Consider the following 17,612-nt stretch of genomic DNA (forward strand, 5'->3'; position numbering starts at 1 on the left):
CACATAAAAAATCACAACCATTACGAAATATACTTTTCTACAAAAAATGAATGTCGATTAACACGTTGCGTACCAAGCGTTTTAGCACAATTTTTAGTACAATTTTTCAAATTAAAATTTGTTTAACCGATTGTTTTCGAAGGCCAAGCAATAACTTAGCTTCCCAAAAATTTATATAAAATATTACAATAATTTTTATGTTGCATTTTCATTTATTTATGGGTCAAAAACTTTTTAGAACTAGAAATGCTGTCACCCATATTTGGGTGACGCGGTACGGAACGTGTTAAACTTACTGGACAATCGGTAATAAATCAATTCGAAGAATGCTGTCTTTGAATTCGTTCATCTTCGTTTTTACATGTTATGTAATGGAGTTTTGAAAACGTGTTCCAACAACATCCTCGATAGAACGCACATTTCGGATTATTCATTTGTTCTACGCGTTCGTTTGCACAATCAAAAGCAATACCTTGAGTTTTACATATTTTTTTTTCATTCTATTGAAATATGACGAAATAAATCTGAGCAAACAAATACTGAATGAAAATCATGATTGTTTTAACGTAAGATATTGTTTACATATGCTTAAAAACGATACTTTGGTTGATTAGAGATGTTTTAATCATTATAGAGATTTGAACATGACATATGTTATTACATGGAGCTATGGCTCCATGTATGCATAAACTGCCAGGGCATGTAATGCTGGAACTGAGAACATTGGTTTTTTTTTATTTATACTGCAAAATAAATTAAACCATACGAAAATTCCGAAAAACTGTTCAACAAATGTTTGGGGGTTCATTTTATTTTTAAATCTCATATTGCCTACACTAGACTTGTCACCTGTTTTAAGATAGTTTTTGTCCCCGCAGTTTCCTTCTAGTTCGTACGCTGTTGAATACACATACCATCATCTACCACCGGTCTGTGGTTAAACGTAAGATACATGAAACAAAGTGCCAAATAGAACAGCAAACTCATTACCGCCAGCATACGATCGAACAACGTCGCTCGCTTTTCCCAACCGTTTTCGGTTTCATTTTTGGTAACCTGGAAAACACAACAAGAATCAGTGTTTGTTGGCGAAGGCATTTCTTTCGGTACCTTGTAATTTAGCCCAAGATAGTCGGCCGCTAGAATGAGCTCGGCGACGCGATTATCGGATAAAGATCCCGTCAACCGGTTCAGCATGGCGTTTCCGTTTAGTCCCGATCGGATCCAGCAGTTGAACAGCGTGAGCAACAGTATCAGTCCGGTCAGGACAAGGGAGTTGGTGAAGAATATCACTGGGGAGAACAAAAATCAAGAGTTAGAACGATGATCTTGTAAGGGTTTTACGGTGGAGGATCCTTACTGCATCCTGGAAGCGAACCGCGATTGTTCGGAAGCGCCCATTCCATCAACTGGAGGAAGCTAAAGTGACAGTAGATAGACACGACCAGCAGCGCCTTCCTTTCGAGACTGTCCGAGCGGAGCCACACGGTGTACAGATTGAGCAGCGCGAGCACTGTAGAAGGCAAAAGACTGACACTTTAGAGCTGACTCTGGCGAAGCGAACCAACTTCCTACCCAGAATCGGGCTGAGGACGGCCACGGTCTCGAAGCTAGATCGCCGTTGCACCGTCAGCCGGAAGTACAGCACCGAGTACTCAAAGTTGTGCCCCGACTTCAAGGTTTCGCGGTCCTGCTCCAGCGAAACCACCTGCCACTTGGGGCTGACGATGATGTCGCCATGCGCCAGGCAGATGTTCCGCCCGTGCACATCCACCTCGTCCATCGAGTGAGCCCACATTCCGTACCACATGCCACAATCGTGCATATCGAACGGCCACCGGGAGTAGTCGGCGTGGCACTTGGTGTTCAGGCTGCAGACCGGCCCGCACGTCACCAGCCCATCCGACCGAACCAGACACTGCGGATTGGTGCACTCCGGGAGCGATACCGGGTTTAGGAACGACGAAAAGTGGCGAAAGTCCGGCAGCCACAGCTCGTCCGCGTTGATCGCCACGCGATCGATGTTGCCCCAGGCGGAGCTGTTCCAGCGGATGTAGTCGTCGTACCAGTGCTGAGTTTTCGTTCGAAGGAGACGAAGAAGCAGAGCTTGTGAAAAAGGCCAATCCACAGCCAAGGGCTAATTACATAAACGTGATCGAAGGCAGGCTGACAGCTTACCATGTTCAACATCACGTTCATTTCCAGCATATCGTCCACGTCGTCCTGGATGGAAAGAAAGCATACACCAAACAAAGGGAAGAAAAGAAAAGAAGCGAGATGAAAACGGAAGTGGAAGCAAATGAAAACAAACTCCTGGGCGGAGGAAGTACCAATACGCACGAATTCGTAACTGAGGACGAGGTAGGAAGCCGTCACGTTGACCGTTTCCGACCGGTCCTTCCTTGGGCGTGTGTCGGCCCGGTAGCCATTGCAGAGCAGCGACTTCTTGAGCCGGTTCTCCACGTTCGCCGAGTCCGTGCTGCAATCGAGTGGTGCTGGGAAGAGGTAAATAAGAAAAATGCCAGAGGAAAATCGAACTGCGGAGCACCGACACGCTGGAATGTCACGTACGGGTCAGTTCGTGTTCCTTTTTCATACATACCCGCTGGTAGTACGTGATTTAGCAGCAATACTACTGCCGAGCCCAGCAGGACGAACGTCATCGATGGAACGAAACGGCCGGCGGACATGTTCTGGCGCGCTTACACGATCGACGAATGATGGATGGATCGACCTCGAACGGTTTCGATGTTGCGACTGCTTCCAATGGTTTTTGGTAGGCGTAAAACGGTCAAATAATCCTCCTACCAGATACGATAACCGCCGATAATAACTTGTGTCCTCGTTACGGTCAAGAGAGTGACGAATATTATTCTACCGGGTACAAGCTCAAGCTCCTCAAACAATCGTACTGAGTGGTGTGTTTTTCTGTTTTTTTTTTTTGCTAGGTCAGATAAGTACCGATCATCCATCAATTGCGTAGGGCGTTGACTGCCATTCCCATTTTTTGTATAAATACATAAACAGCACCTCTGTGAGGGTTACATTTTACGAGACAAGCATGTCAGGAACGTGAATTTACCGTTTTTCTGTAGATGTAAGAACGCTGAATAGGATTGATAAATTGATGTTACAATTCGGTAAAATAACAATCTTGCTTTTGACCGGTCCCTAGATTTATATGCACTGTCCCTAGATTGATATGCACCCAAAAAGAAGGTCAATTTATATATTAGATTTTAATGCAACAATTGGATTTTTTTTTATTTAAACGCATCGATTTTCAACTTTAAAATGCAGTGTAATAAAGGATCCTTCCTCAGCATATCAAACCATTTAGGTTAACAGTAAAGGGTGTTGTTCAAAATTTCCGTAGGCTTTTTGTCTTTTTTCAAGATTTTTTTTATTAATGTTCACTGCTAAGGAAAGAAACACTTGTGTGTCTTCATCTATAATATTTTTTTGTTTTTAGTTACCGGTGTCGCCGCATGACGTTTTGAATGATTTTGAATGAGAATTGAAATTTTCAGTATTTACTATTTGATCTTAAATACACACCTTGATGAAACACCCGAAAGCAATAACCCCTCTCTGTCTAAATTGTTCGCAATAATCTGATTGAGACGGAAAAACGTCGGCCGGAAAAACGAGAATGAAAAAAATATTTTAAATGATACTAATGATGAACGTGACATGTTTCTAGAAAAGGTTCAAATGATCAAATGATCATGTTTAGTTGATTATAGATCGAAATCCTCGACGTATCGTTGTTATAGTGTTTATTTTATTTATTTTAAAAAAATTTAACAGTACAACTAGACAAAATAACATATTTTTCAATCGATAGACTTCTTTCATTTACATATTTTTCGGTATTATGAAGTATTTGCCATCAACAAACGTATTCAATCCACATTTTAAATATTCGAAATAAATTTAACGGGCAATACAGAATGTTTACATTTTCATATTGATTTTTTTTACTTTCAAAAATTCAAAATTGAAATACAAATATGAACATGAATATAAAAAAAGTTTTAAATTCATAACATTAATACATTATCTTCCGAAATGATTTTCACATCTTTGTAAAATACCTTATACTTAAAAGGTTTACCAACGTCAGGTTTACGCTTTCTCCGACCAAGGAATCTGTGTAACACAGAGAAATATTATAGTTTCATATATAACCAAAAACGAACAATAGTGTCATTAAATCCCTGGTGTAAATGCTAAAAAAAAATATTGTAATAACTAAATTACGTATGTTGACGTATCCAATGATTTGAAATTCAAATTATAAAGTGAAACAATCGATTACGTCTTCGAACAACAAGCTAAACATGTGGAAAGGATTAATATCGTAAATAGTTTTTCTTCCTTTTATGGCCAACTTCAATGTATAATGCTTGATCTGCATTTCGCATGTCCTGCGTACTTGAAGAGGTGCCATCCCTGCAACGGCCCGATCACCCGCTGATCGCCCAAAGGTTAGGGAACCCCAGGAACGGCGGTATAACGAGCGATGTTTAGTGTCCCCACCATAAAAAGGTGCCACAGGTAGGGAGCGCTCGTTCTGTTGGGTGGGAAGCAAAGAAATCAGCCCATCAAAAGCGTGGGAATGAATGAACGCTGGCACGGATTTTCCCGCACCGGCACTCCCGGAACATGCTACTTGATTCTCACGTTTCGCACGTACCCGGGGCCGGAACCGGAGACGGAGCCGGTGGAAAAATGGTGTGAACAAATTTATGCAAAACAGCCGTAAAGTGCGCACCGAAGGCCTGACCAAGGATCCGGCAAGGACCCCGAACTGTTTGCTTTGGTAACGGGCTCTAATGCCTCTCGAAGCGTCTGGCGAACACATGGTTTCGGCAACCTGTTTAGCATTTGGGTTTGGTTTTGTCCAGCCGGGATTAATTTGTTTGTTTTTGGCCGGTTAAAACAATCCTCGGCCCGAAGTGGCGGAAACAATAGCCATTAGCTCGGGAAACAGGTCAACGTACAGGCCGGGGGTTAGTTTTGACATTTCGTTAGTATTTTTACCGTGATTTTTAAGAAAAATACGCGTTCCGTAAGGTTAAACAAGGTGATGGTTGGAAAATGGCAGCTTCATCCACAAAAACGCCCACGATCATTTTACGGAAAACGAACTAAGTACACGAAAAGGAATTGTGCGAAGAAAACGAACCGCCAGAGAACCGTTGGTGCCATTTTCCCATCCTTTTCCTCCACTATTTCCCTTCGTTCGTGCGGTCCTCTCGACCCGCCCCTAATTTAGACCGCCATCGACGGGCTCGAATGGGATGGCAGGAAAACCAGGCAAAAAAGGTGAAAAAGATCGGCGATCGACGGATCGTGGAACACACCTGTACGGCGTGGCTTTCCACAGGACCTGTGTCGAGGGTGATAACAATAATACGTTGGCCACTGGCCGAGCAAGGTGTACTGGAACTGGGAGAGCCAAGTGTCGGGCCAAGTGTCTACATTTCTCAAATAGCACCTTCAACTCTCCTGCGATAGGCCCCGATAGGACAGATGGTAGCTGTTTACCCCGTACCCATTAGCAGCCAAACAACAGTTTTCACCGATCCCACCATGAAAGTCCTACGGAAGCCGTGTGCCGACTCCAACCAAAACATTTTGGGTAAGTTTGTGATTTGCTTTCTTCGTTCTCTAGTAGCGCGGTTCGTGTCTTGATCACGTAGCGATCACTCGCCGTACGTGTTTCGGGAATCTGGAAGCGTGGGCACTGAGAAACACTGAAACTGATGGGGTCCATCTTGGCCGCGGTGGTAGGATAAAGAAAGGAAGCTGACTGCGAGCGCGAGATGGCGCGAGATGATCGTACACAAATCGATCAAAGATGGCCGCGCGCTGCGTTTCAAGGCGTGAGGAAGAATAAAACACACACTCACACGCAATAGAGCGAGATCGAACGAGAAGGTGTAAATTGACGGAAGCAAGCCGCAAGGAGAAATTTGCCTAAAACGGCTTTCTGTTGGCGTCGGTAGCTTTGTTCGTTCAAGTGATTAGTGTCGGGAAGTGTTAGATTACAGCCGGCGCAGGAATGGTGTTGTAGACGATTTTCCCTTCTAATTGACCGTTTGCTGATCCTTTAAAGTCCGCGAAAGATCGACATCAATCGTGTTCGACTATCAAGGGTGAATTGTCAGATCCTAAACATGCAGAGAAATGTCCCTGATTGCGTGTTTTCTGGTGGATTTTGATTCATTCTAACCCTCGTATATCCATCTTCTTGAATTTTTGCACGGTCTCCAGGTCTGTCCGCGCGCTGTGCCATGAAGGAAAAGAGTAAAAACGCGGCCCGGTCGCGCCGGGAGAAGGAAAATGTGGAGTTTCTCGAGCTTGCCAAACTGTTGCCTCTTCCGATCGCCATCACGTCCCAGCTCGACAAAGCCTCGATCATTCGGTTGACGACGTCCTATCTCAAGATGCGCCAGATTTTCCCCGACGGTAAGTTAATTGCTGGCCGATCCTTTCTTCTACCTCCTACTGGATGTTGACGGATTTCTTTGTTTCCCGTTTCGGCGAAGGATTGGGGACGGCCTGGGGAGCGAATCAACGGGAACCGGCAACGGCAAGCATCAAAGAACTCGGATCGCACCTGCTGCAAACACTCGATGGGTTCATCTTTGTCGTGGCACCGGATGGTAAGCTGATGTACATCTCCGAAACTGCCTCGGTACACCTTGGGCTGAGCCAGGTCGAGCTGACGGGCAACTCTATCTACGAGTACATCCACGCGTACGACCAAGAGGAGATGGCCACCATCCTGACGATGCAACCGTCTTCTTGTGCGGCATCCAACGAACCGATCCAACCCCACTATCCATCGCCATCCGCATCTTCCTTTGGACATCATTCTGGGCAGGGTTTCAATGGAAACGTTCCTACCAGTCCTCCGATGTCGGCGCAACCATGTTTCCAGCAAACGCTACCCAACTGTGCGGCTCCAGCGTTTCCCCCGACGGGAGAACACAGACACACCTTCAGCCAGCAGCAACGATCGCACGTCATCGAGATGGAGCGAACCTTCTTCTTGCGTATGAGGTGTGTGCTTGCCAAGCGAAATGCTGGCCTTACTACCGCCGGCTACAAGGTAAGAGAGCAATCCTAGTGGTAACAACAGCTACCAACTCTTACTACGTGCCAAGGTCTCCATGGATAAAGTAGCGGATAAACACATCATATCGGTTTTCAATATAAAAGCGTACGAATATAAGCATCAACAAACACAAACGAATAAGTCATTCAGTAAACTTTGTTCAATATCAAATATTCCCAACAATTTATCTACTTCAAAAGGAACTTGCATCCTCGTTCAATTGCTTTAACATATTGGCTAGTTCTAGTTTACTGTTATTGTGCAGCAACTGTTTTGTATTTTCTCAATTCATTATTTGCAGTTCTTTTCTTTGCAATACTTACAAGAATACAAATCCAAAGATTGGAAGGGTACACTTTCAGCTTGTTAATTCAAAGTGAAGCACCAAATGGGTATACTGTTTTCTTTTACACAATTTTAGACTCCACTAATTCCTGTAGCGTTTCAATAATTGGTCACATTCATGTTTTGATTGTTACTATCACGTGTTTTTCAAATCAAACTTTCCACTTCCAAAGCAAAGGGATCAAACGTAGAATTGAAGATACCTATACCACAAATGTAAGGCTACATTTAGAACACACCTCAATTTATTCAGAACGTTTAGTAACTATTGACTTCAACTCATAAACGTGTTTCCCATCCCATCCCCAATCATTCTTCATCAGGTCATCAACTGTTCCGGATATCTAAAGGCTCGTGTCTTTCCCCACGATTCACCCGACGTACCTGGGTACTGCTGCGTGCAAAATCTCGGCCTAGTCGCCGTCGGTCACGCACTGTCCCCTTCGGCCGCAACAGAGGTGAAACTGCAGCAGAACATGTTCATGTTCCGCTCCAGCCTCGATCTGAAGCTTATCTTTCTCGACGCAAAGTAAGTCAAGTTGCTAAAAGCCGTTTCCTAGAGAGCAATAAGGGACTTACATCGGTCATCTTTTTTCTACTGTCTCTAGAGTTTCACAGCTAACCGGTTACGAGCCGCAGGATCTTATCGAGAAAACGCTCTATCAACACGTTCATTCGGCGGATATCGGGCACATCCGGCAGGCCCATCAAACATGTAAGTGCGCATCTGGCGTTAAGTTCTACAAATGGTGTCCTATATCCTTTTCTTACTTTCAATTTCCAGTGCTACACAAAGGGCAGGTAACAACCAGATACTACCGGTTTCTCACCAAAGGTGGAGGCTGGCGATGGATGCAGTCCCACGCTACGCTAGTACACAACACGCGATCCTCACGCCCCCATTGCGTCGTCAGCGTTAACTATGTCTTGAGGTAGGTACAGAGAAGCACATGCACCTTGAAGCTTGTCATCATTCTCCCATCTTCTTTTCAACATTGCAGTGATTTTGAAGTTCAAAATCTCCAACTCAACGACCTACAGGGATCGTTTGCCAAATACCAACCGGCTACAGTACCTCCTCAGAGAACTCAAGCTCAACCGACGCATGGGATTAGTTTTCCTCATGCACAACAACACGTCCACGTACCTCAGCAAACGCCCCACGGAGCATTACAATCAATTCCTCCGGTGGTGCAGAACGACCCCGTACCAGAGCTGGCAACGTTTGTGCAGGAAACATGTCCCGCGAAAGATATCGGCCAATTCCTTCCGTTCCAGCCCACTTTCGATACGAACGTCACGAGTCGGAATGGAAACGGCACCGATTGCTTCCTGCAGACCGATCTAGGCTACGATCAGTCGTCGGACTACACGAACCAAACGATCGGATATCCGTTCGACGATGCGCAGTCCTTCGCGCCAGGAGACCTGCTCGATCCGTTCTACGAGCAGCTCTACTCGACGTACGACTCCACTCCCCACTCCGACCATGATCTGTTCCTGCGCTCTTCGTCGGACAGCACCAACAGTTCCGACACGATGTGATGAAAGGAAATACTACGAGGGTAGGCGAATACGTGATCCAGTGATAATTTCCCGTGCTTGTGCCAGTGTCTACGTTAAGCATTCGCGCTTCTGTGCCCATTGGTCGAAAAAAATAGGTTCTAATTTTTAGTAGTTTAGAACATTGATGATAGTCTAAACCTCAACTCATATTAGGCTAGTAAGTTTAATTCCTAGCGATCTTTAACATTTTGTTTGATACGAGATGCGAGATTGAATATGTTCTTTTCCATTAAGCAAGAGATTTGAAATCTTTAAAATATATTAATGCAAGATAGTATAAGATAACTTTTATTGTAAGAATTCGTAAACATTACATAAGAATTCGTTTTTAGTCCGAAATATAACTCTTGTAACAAATATACGGTAACACATGGAATGAAACGCTGTACTTACATAAGTATAATCGTTTTGCAACCAGAAATGTGGATAAGGCGAAACGGTGCATTTTATTGCATATATAAATCTTAAAATGATAAAGGAACAATTTTACTGTAAGAATATTCAACGAAAGGATTTAAAACCATAATCACTTATTATGAAGTGCGTTCGACAATTATATAGAGACAAAGAAGAACATAAAAAATTTCAAATTTGAATTTTTCTAAATAAAATCGTTTCGCAAATATGAAGTTTACTAATTTAACGATATTTTTAATTATCTGGTTGTTGGTATTCCCCAGAAATTCTTCAATTTTTAAAAATGTTGTAAATAAATATAACACGATTGACGCAACAACTATTTCCCAGAAGATGCTCATGCTCTAAATCAGGGGTTGGCAAAGTCCGGTCCATCAACAGATTTTATCCGGCCCGTAAAAAAATTAGATGCTTCATACAAATAACCCATCATAATTTCTATTGGATTTGTTCACGATGTCAGTTTTGTTTTCTTCCCAAAAATAAAGATAACCATTTTTCAATACCAGGTGACTTCCTCGTATACTTTTTGTTCAACTTCTTCTATCGTATTTGCATTATTCATGGTTCTAAAATTTCCTAGTTTCGTGAGTCTCGTCCGAATTCCGGCGGCAATAACTCGTTTACTTTGCATTCAAAATAGCTACATTCAAGGAATTCAATTTCAATATCTATTACGAAATAAAATAAGGCGCACTTTACTGAAAACTTCTCGAAGCTAAGTTATTTTAGTAACTGAGAGTACGGCAGTAAATCCAAGATACAATTAAAAGAGAGAGTTAACAGCACAACAAACCAAAATTTTTAAGTAGAAAAAAAACAAATTCAATTAAAATAAATGTTGAAAAAGTTTAAAAAAGTGTAACGAAAAGAAACATTTTATCTTTTACCACATTGTTATGTAACTTTACTATTTAGAACGTTGATACTCCATTCAGTGTTACCCTACTTTGAAAACATTAAATCATCGGTTAAGGTATCCGGCCCGCGCTTTCGGTTTCTTTTTTATTCATCTGACCCTTTTTAGGGAATGCAAGCCGACCCCTGCTCTAAATCAGTCCTGCACGGCGCAGCAAACCGATCGTCTGTTCGCTACCGATGGCGGTCAACATTATCGTGCCGGAGAGTGGCTCCTTATCGAATTTCCAACTGTATCCAGGCAAAAGTGGGCGTCTGTGACGTCCTAAGAGTGCGATGAGTCTCTCTGCTGTAAAGATAGTTGATTTACCCACCCAAAACGAACCAGACGGGTTCAGTTTCACGGCAAGTGCGGCTCGGTGAAGAGACACAACTCGATCGCCCTCCAACAGTTAGTCCCGGCTAATGGCTTGCGCAAAGAATGTGCTGTGGTGTTTGCTCTTGATGTGGTACTGTAAAGGCAGTGGTATGTGTTTGTAAGCTTTGGGAACCACACAAATGGGCGCTTACCCAACTCCTGTGCCCTGTTCCGAAATCCTTTTAGCCGCGGTCAACTGCGATGGCGAACCATCCTCCACCGAGGGGAAGTTGATGAAGAAGCTGTTTTGCTACGATTACGATAAAACGGAACGACCGGTCAAAAACCACACCTCGTCGGTGAACGTGACCATGTCCATGCACATCCAGAACTATGACTTAGTAAGTGTTTGTATGTATTTTGCCTTGGTGATGCCCTGATTGCACCGAACACGACTTGTCCACCCTCTAGTACGAATCCCGACTGCAGCTCAACTTGTACGTCTGGATGACCTTCGAGTGGAAAGACGAGCTTCTCCACTGGGAGCGGACGGAGTACGACATGGAAAAACTCATCGTTGATTCGAGTGAACTGTGGAGGCCAACCATCGTCCCGTTCTCCAAGTATGCAGCACTGCTGCGATCGCTCGCAAAGTCTGTTCAATCCGTTCAAACCCCTCCATTTTCCTCGCTGTTCCAGCCTCGACAACGACGATCCTGCAACTGCCTGTACATCGCACAAGTGCGAATTGAGGCGATCTGGCGCTGTCAGCTGCGTTCCGCCGTGCAACTACAAGGCGCTCTGTCAGAGTAACACGCACGAATGGCCGTTCGATATCCTGAACTGCACGCTACACATGGGCATGTGGGTGAACAATGTGGACAAAATTTTCTTCACGGAAAACTCCCAGGTGATAGACGACGTGACCGTACCGGATGGGGACTGGAAGTTTCTCGGTGCTACGGTAAAACGTGTCTCAATACCGGAAAATGCCACCTATCCTTCGCTCATGTACACTTTCCTCTTGGAACGTCATACCGCGATCTATGGCGTCGTTTTAACACCAGGGTTCGGTGGGTTTGATATAATTACCTCATCTTTTATCTTGGTCAACAATTACTCTTCTTTCTTACTGGTATTCGTCTCGTACAGTGTTGCTAGCCATCAATCTGGTAGTACTCTGGATGAACAATGGCAACAACGAGCGGCTGTACATTCTTTGCGCAACCTGCATGGGCCACTTCACCTATTTGGAGTACTTGTACTGGCGCGTACCGTATCACGGCGATCAGGTGCCAAAAATGAGTAAGGCAACGCCATTAAACTGAATCCAAACCGACGACCCTTGGGGTACTAAACAGTTCTTTTTATTATATGTAATCCCTTTTGATCGTAGTGATCTTCTTCCGTGACTCCCTGATCATAAGCGTGCTAATTTTGGCCTTCACTATCATCCTGCGGCACACGCGAACGGGAGTCGACCAAACTGAACGTGCCATCGATAGGCTAGCGGTCAAGGTGGCATCCACCAGCTTGGGACGTGTACTGCTCCAGGCCAACCAGGACGCTACAAAAGCTGCTTCGAGCGAAACTGGTGGCGTTGAGGACAACACGGGTGCTAGCAGTGCGGATGGAGACACCGTCAACCTGGTCGTCGATGGACCGGAGAGTGAGCCCCGATCGGGCAGTACGATCGTGGCGAATGCTACCCTAGTAGCTACGTTTATGGATCGGCTCATGTTTCTTTGCTGCGTTCTTTGTTACACCATTATGCTCTGCAATCTGCTGCCAAAGCAAACAGCTTGAGGAAAGAATTGAGAAGCAACAACTGTCGCCATATTTATAAATGAAGCTGGTACTGGTATCTCGCCAAAACTGTGCTAGAAACGCGCCTCCGACCTCATCCAAGTAGTAGAACCTATAAAAGGAATACTGTATCCATTCTGTTGATTGCAATGCTTCCACATTTGTGAAAAACTATTAATGAATAAATAATTAAATTCATAATAGTTATATGCTAGTCTTCTTCTTCTTCTTTCTTGGCGTAACAGGGGAGCCCCGGCGCTCATGGGCCGATTTTCTAACCGGCGCTACCGCTCGGCTGTCGCGGGCTAGTCTTATGTCTTATAAAACTTATGTATAAGGATGCAGGAACGCGTTAACACATTGGCAACCAATCCGGTTAGTTATTTTTGAAATCATTTTTTTCTATATCAAATTATATACATACGACAAGGTTAGGTTGTATACCGTAGGAAGGTTAGTAATATACATCATCATTTGAATCCTTTTTCAAATAAAATTATATAAAAATAGGCACTATTCAACACGAACTGATTTTATATGTTATTTTATTCTTTATACTGCACCCAGACGGCTACTTCAGTTATTTTTACCACATAAAAACAGCTTTTTCTCTTAGAATACGTAAACCATACCTGGTCCATTCGGATTCGGTAAGCCATAGCTCAACCGCACTTTCGAGGCAGGACATAACGGCGGCACCCTTCCAGCTAGTAATTTCCGGATCCATGTCCTTCGGGCTGGAAACAATACTATGCTCGGAGCGATACATGGCCGGAATCTTTCGTGCGACTTGATTCTGCAGCCAGCTGCCAATGCCGGCAAACTTCATTCCACCACCAACGATCAAAATGCATCCATACATCTTCCGCTTCAGTTCATCGTTTGCTGTGAATTAAACAAACTGTCGCGAAAATGATTTCTTCAAACGGATATCGCATCGCTCTGATACTCACAGCAACGTTCGATACTTTGAACGATGGCATGATCGAGACCAACCAACTGTCCGCCGGGAAGAAAATAATCTCGATCATTATTTTTGGCCTCCTTTTCCGGATCCAACCCGTCTACGACCAAATCATCCTCGGGATTTTCCGTGCTCTGTATCGTCCCGCTCTCCATCGCTGATTGTTCCAAATTTTCCTTGTTACGCCGCTACAAAGAACGACAGACAAAATCGCCAATTATTGAAAGTAACTTAGCCCATTCGCAAACCGTGTGAGAACTTACCCCCGTTTCTCTCAGATATTCTGCATCAAAGCAATCCTCGGGATGTGGTTGTAGTGAGCGTGACTTTTGTGTTTTGGGAGGTGCCTTGTTTGCCCCCGTGAGTACTAGAAGCTCCGTATGGAATATGCTTAGGGGGGCCACCATGACTTCGTCCCCCACTTGCAGCGTGTAGTTTCTTCTCGGCATCTGTGGCTGGTGGACGGTAAAGGCCTTCTCCACCGAGCCACAAACATCGAGATTTACGTGGCCTACCTCCTCCTTCAACCGGTGCAACAGAATGGCGTCGAGCGGGTGTGCTTCGTTACACTCGCGGTACGGAAAGGCACACTTTTGCAACAACCAATACAGTACCTGCGTGACATCGCCACCGCCATAATCGAACCGTACGCGCGTGTTGGGATGGGATATGCCGTCCTCGACGCACGATACGGACGTCTTTTGATCACCCACGTCTACGACGCAAGCGTACCCCAGTCCGGCGCCGAACGTTGCTGCCACGTGGTCCTGCACTAGAAAACAGCAGCCAAAACCTAGCTGCCTTAGCAGAAGTGTCATAAACTCACACAAATGTGCCCGATTGTAAATGTCCGGAATCACCAACACCGCCCTGTACTGGGCCATTTTTTTAGGTGAGATATGCAGCTTCGTCTGCAGTACGTGCCCCCAGATGGCCTGCAAATCCGATAGGACACCGAATAGAGAGCCACCGACACCGTCGTGGAGATTGAGTTCACCTCGACGAATCGGAAAATGGACGTTGTACTCTCCATTCGGATTCAGCTGAAGCACCTCCTCACCTATCACGACGTCGCTAAAGGACGCATCCTGCCACTCGGTAGCACTGTCCGGTATCACTTCCGGCTGAGACCGCTTATTGTATGCTGCTATTTGCTGAGGTGGAGTAGCGTAACGACGCTGACCGTTTGATTGCACGCAGGACAGCAACGTGTGCGTTATCTGTAAACGACAGTCTTCTAGCTCCTGAAGCAACTCGGGACTTTTCTCGGCGACCCGTGGTAAAACACAGTCCCGATGGACGGCTCCACCGGGTTTGCGTCGACGTGCGATTGCATGTAGTATCCGTACCGGATCCACATCGGATGCTCGACCTATACGCAGATAGTGGGATCCCGGGTGAATCACTATGATGTTCTGGGCTTGAATGTGCTAAATTGCAGACAGGGAAATAGAAATCAAACACCAAAAACCCATTTACAATTCTATGCGTCAAATCGATCATGTGCTTCTCACTGGTTACTACTTGCCTCTGGAGTATCCTTTACATTCGACATAATTGAAACTTTGAACGATCAGCACAACTGAATGAAAATCTTACAATGAGAAAGGTTTACAAACGATGTTTGTTCACCGGTCCGGCGATGCAGTGCCGGTGTTTTTGATACACAAACATGTTGCACAAGGATCTGCAAAGTAAACAAATGGTAGGTAGAATCGTACATATTCAAAATGGCTGAAAACTATGTGATGAATTCAAAAACATACAACTAGAATTCTAATCGTTTATCATTTACAAAAACAATCACAATATTTACAATACACCGACCGTTTTTCATTTTGGGAATAATACTACAGTCTTTCCCCGAGTTACGCGACACTCGAGTTACGCGAATTCGACTTACGCGAATGTTCAAATTTTGACAGTTCATTGAGTTTATGACGTAAACAATGACGTATGACAAAAAAAAAACTGCAAAACAGTTGACGTTGGACAATTTTGTTATAACTTTGTAAATTAAAAAATATTAACAATGAATTTGGTATAGAATACAATTCGAATAAACTTAATAAAAAGAGGAACTTAACGTATTCGTATTATTTTGAATATGTTTTGAATGATGATATTAAATACTCGATCTCTTAACACCAGGTATAAACCAAGTGTCAAGCGGAACTCGACTTACGCGAAAACTCGACTTACGCGAATGCCTCCGGCACGCATTATTCGCGTTAGTCGGGGAAAGACTGTACTTTGCCCATTGTGAAACGTTTTATATAGACACCTCGCTTCTGCTAAATGGAAAATGATAACAAAAAAGGCGGGATAAACTGAACTAGTGGTGGGTAAATCAAATCCCTACAGAGATTCGAATCTTTGAGTTTAAATCCGTTGTGAGATCCAGATATCAGAATCCGAATCTTAACCCACCATATTATGCGTGCACATCGTAGCTTGCCGATTTTATCAAAGTCTGAATCGAATAAAATCGATCCCAAACAAATCAAACCTGATTCACATCCCAAGCAAATCAAATCTGATCCAATCCTTTAGAATCCGTCAAGAGATCGAATCTTTGGATCTTCCTAATCACAATTCTGCCGACACAAAACTAAACTAAACATCAACAAAACAGCATCAGTTTAATTTGAATTCCATCATGCAGCAGACCACAGCATCAAACAGGCGAACGATGAACTCGTTGGAGCGTCGAAAACGTTACCAGGAGCTGATAGATCAAGGGCATGACTTAGGTAAATACTGCGGAAACAAAACCTGATCGATTGGTATCCATTATCATGACTAATTTTGCCCCCAGCCCTGAGGACGCAAACCCAGAAAGCCATCGACATATTTCAGGGCGTTTCGTCGATTCTCATGCAAACCAACAGTCTCATGCAGCAGGGCATAGAACATGAGCGGATGGATAATGCGTCCGAAGTGTGTATGAACGTTCAGGTCGTAAAAATGAGCCACGACCTGGTTGGAGCTGCTCTACAACAGAACGAAAGCTCTCAGTTCTGCGATGAAGAATTCGCTGCCGCCATAGTAGGTCTTCTGTGAGGATGAGTTCATCACGATCCCCGACCCTTAGTATTAAATTATTTCTTTACCTTGCAGATGACCTATGTCGGTAGCACCGATAGCCAGGAAGGATGGGAAGCGATCGGCGAGGGAGGAATAACAGCCTTCCGCATGTCGAAACATTCCCCCTGCCTTCTCGGTACATTTAATTTTCAGTCGGTTCCGATGGAAAAAGTAGTGAAAGAACGTCGCCGACGACAACGCCAAGAGCTGGGAGAAGCCCGCAAACCGGAAACGGTTCATAAGCTAAACCAAGAGGAGGCGGATGCACGAAAACTGCAAGACATAATGGAGCAATTGAAAAACGTAACATTCAGTCCAAACATATTTGGCAACTTCAAACACATCACATATTTTACGCTCACGATTTCTGTTTCTCAGATCTACGAAGAAAGAGGCTCATCCATTCCATACTTCGAGCTTGTGACGGACCCGACTGACTACATGTGCACTGTGGATACTGCATTTCAGATCTCTTTTCTTATTCGCGATGGTGCCGTCGCTTTGGAAACGGTCGGAAACGTCTTACGTGCCCGACCCACCACCGACCTCGAGAAGAAGCAAAGCAAGAGCAGCGATGATAATATTCAAGCTATTCTGTCGCTAAACTGGACACAATGGAAGGTAGGACTTTTTATTGTTCGTCCATTGTCTGCGTAATACTTTACGGAACTTTTTATTTTATGTTACTGTCTCTCAGAATGCAATCAAGCAATACCGCTTAACAAGGCCCCTCCTGACCATCGATCGAGACATGCTCGATGAAAGCAACGCTGGACAGTGATTTAGGACAACCAAAACCGCCATGCCGCATGTACAAATAACACATAATCGTTCTTTGTTAAAATAAGTAACGGTAAGGGAAACATGTATCAGTTTGTCATCAAATGAAGAAAAGAAAAACCATCCAGTTCAAAAATTTTAAAATGTGATTTAGTCTATGACTACCATATGTGGATGACACCCGGTGTAAAGCAGGTTGTCTTTTATTTAAGTTAATTTTCCCTAGTTAGTACGAAAAAACAGTACGAGAATTTCAAATAGCACCGTCGGCGGACGGAACCCGGTATCAGTAACAATGATTA

General features: G+C 44.1%; 5 protein-coding genes across 5 annotated transcripts; 3 read left to right on the forward strand and 2 right to left on the reverse strand.

Annotated features, from left to right (window-relative positions):
• Positions 1-838: 838 nt before the first annotated feature.
• On the reverse strand, positions 839-2,690 carry LOC131264376 (neuronal acetylcholine receptor subunit alpha-10-like). Its single transcript, XM_058266679.1, has 7 exons — positions 2,603-2,690; positions 2,341-2,495; positions 2,179-2,223; positions 1,576-2,071; positions 1,361-1,513; positions 1,111-1,292; positions 839-1,056 (listed from the first exon to the last, which is right to left on the reverse strand). The coding sequence occupies exons 1-7, from the start codon at positions 2,688-2,690 to the stop codon at positions 886-888; spliced, it is 1,290 nt and encodes a 429-aa protein (XP_058122662.1). The 3' UTR covers positions 839-885.
• A 2,908-nt stretch (positions 2,691-5,598) lies between these two features.
• Positions 5,599-9,019, forward strand: LOC131264377 (protein single-minded-like). The gene is made up of 8 exons (XM_058266680.1): positions 5,599-5,647; positions 6,283-6,477; positions 6,558-6,818; positions 6,981-7,123; positions 7,798-8,003; positions 8,083-8,189; positions 8,259-8,406; positions 8,476-9,019. The coding sequence occupies exons 1-8, from the start codon at positions 5,599-5,601 to the stop codon at positions 9,017-9,019; spliced, it is 1,653 nt and encodes a 550-aa protein (XP_058122663.1).
• A 1,800-nt stretch (positions 9,020-10,819) lies between these two features.
• On the forward strand, positions 10,820-12,479 carry LOC131264378 (neuronal acetylcholine receptor subunit alpha-5-like). The gene is made up of 6 exons (XM_058266681.1): positions 10,820-10,841; positions 10,920-11,074; positions 11,145-11,296; positions 11,373-11,746; positions 11,826-11,978; positions 12,070-12,479. Exons 1-6 carry the CDS (start codon positions 10,820-10,822, stop codon positions 12,477-12,479), a joined length of 1,266 nt encoding a protein of 421 aa, XP_058122664.1.
• Positions 12,480-13,013: 534 nt separating this feature from the next.
• On the reverse strand, positions 13,014-15,210 carry LOC131266822 (actin-related protein 8). The gene is made up of 4 exons (XM_058269471.1): positions 14,972-15,210; positions 13,707-14,873; positions 13,433-13,631; positions 13,014-13,364 (listed from the first exon to the last, which is right to left on the reverse strand). Exons 1-4 carry the CDS (start codon positions 14,996-14,998, stop codon positions 13,066-13,068), a joined length of 1,692 nt encoding a protein of 563 aa, XP_058125454.1. The 5' UTR covers positions 14,999-15,210; the 3' UTR covers positions 13,014-13,065.
• Positions 15,211-16,066: 856 nt separating this feature from the next.
• Positions 16,067-17,464, forward strand: LOC131267054 (EP300-interacting inhibitor of differentiation 3). Its single transcript, XM_058269806.1, has 5 exons — positions 16,067-16,196; positions 16,262-16,491; positions 16,564-16,833; positions 16,909-17,151; positions 17,228-17,464. Exons 1-5 carry the CDS (start codon positions 16,103-16,105, stop codon positions 17,309-17,311), a joined length of 921 nt encoding a protein of 306 aa, XP_058125789.1. The 5' UTR covers positions 16,067-16,102; the 3' UTR covers positions 17,312-17,464.
• The last annotated feature ends 148 nt before the right edge of the window (positions 17,465-17,612 follow it).

This window comes from Anopheles coustani, chromosome 2 (genome assembly GCF_943734705.1).
Source record: "Anopheles coustani chromosome 2, idAnoCousDA_361_x.2, whole genome shotgun sequence".
Taxonomy (NCBI): domain Eukaryota; kingdom Metazoa; phylum Arthropoda; class Insecta; order Diptera; family Culicidae; genus Anopheles; species Anopheles coustani.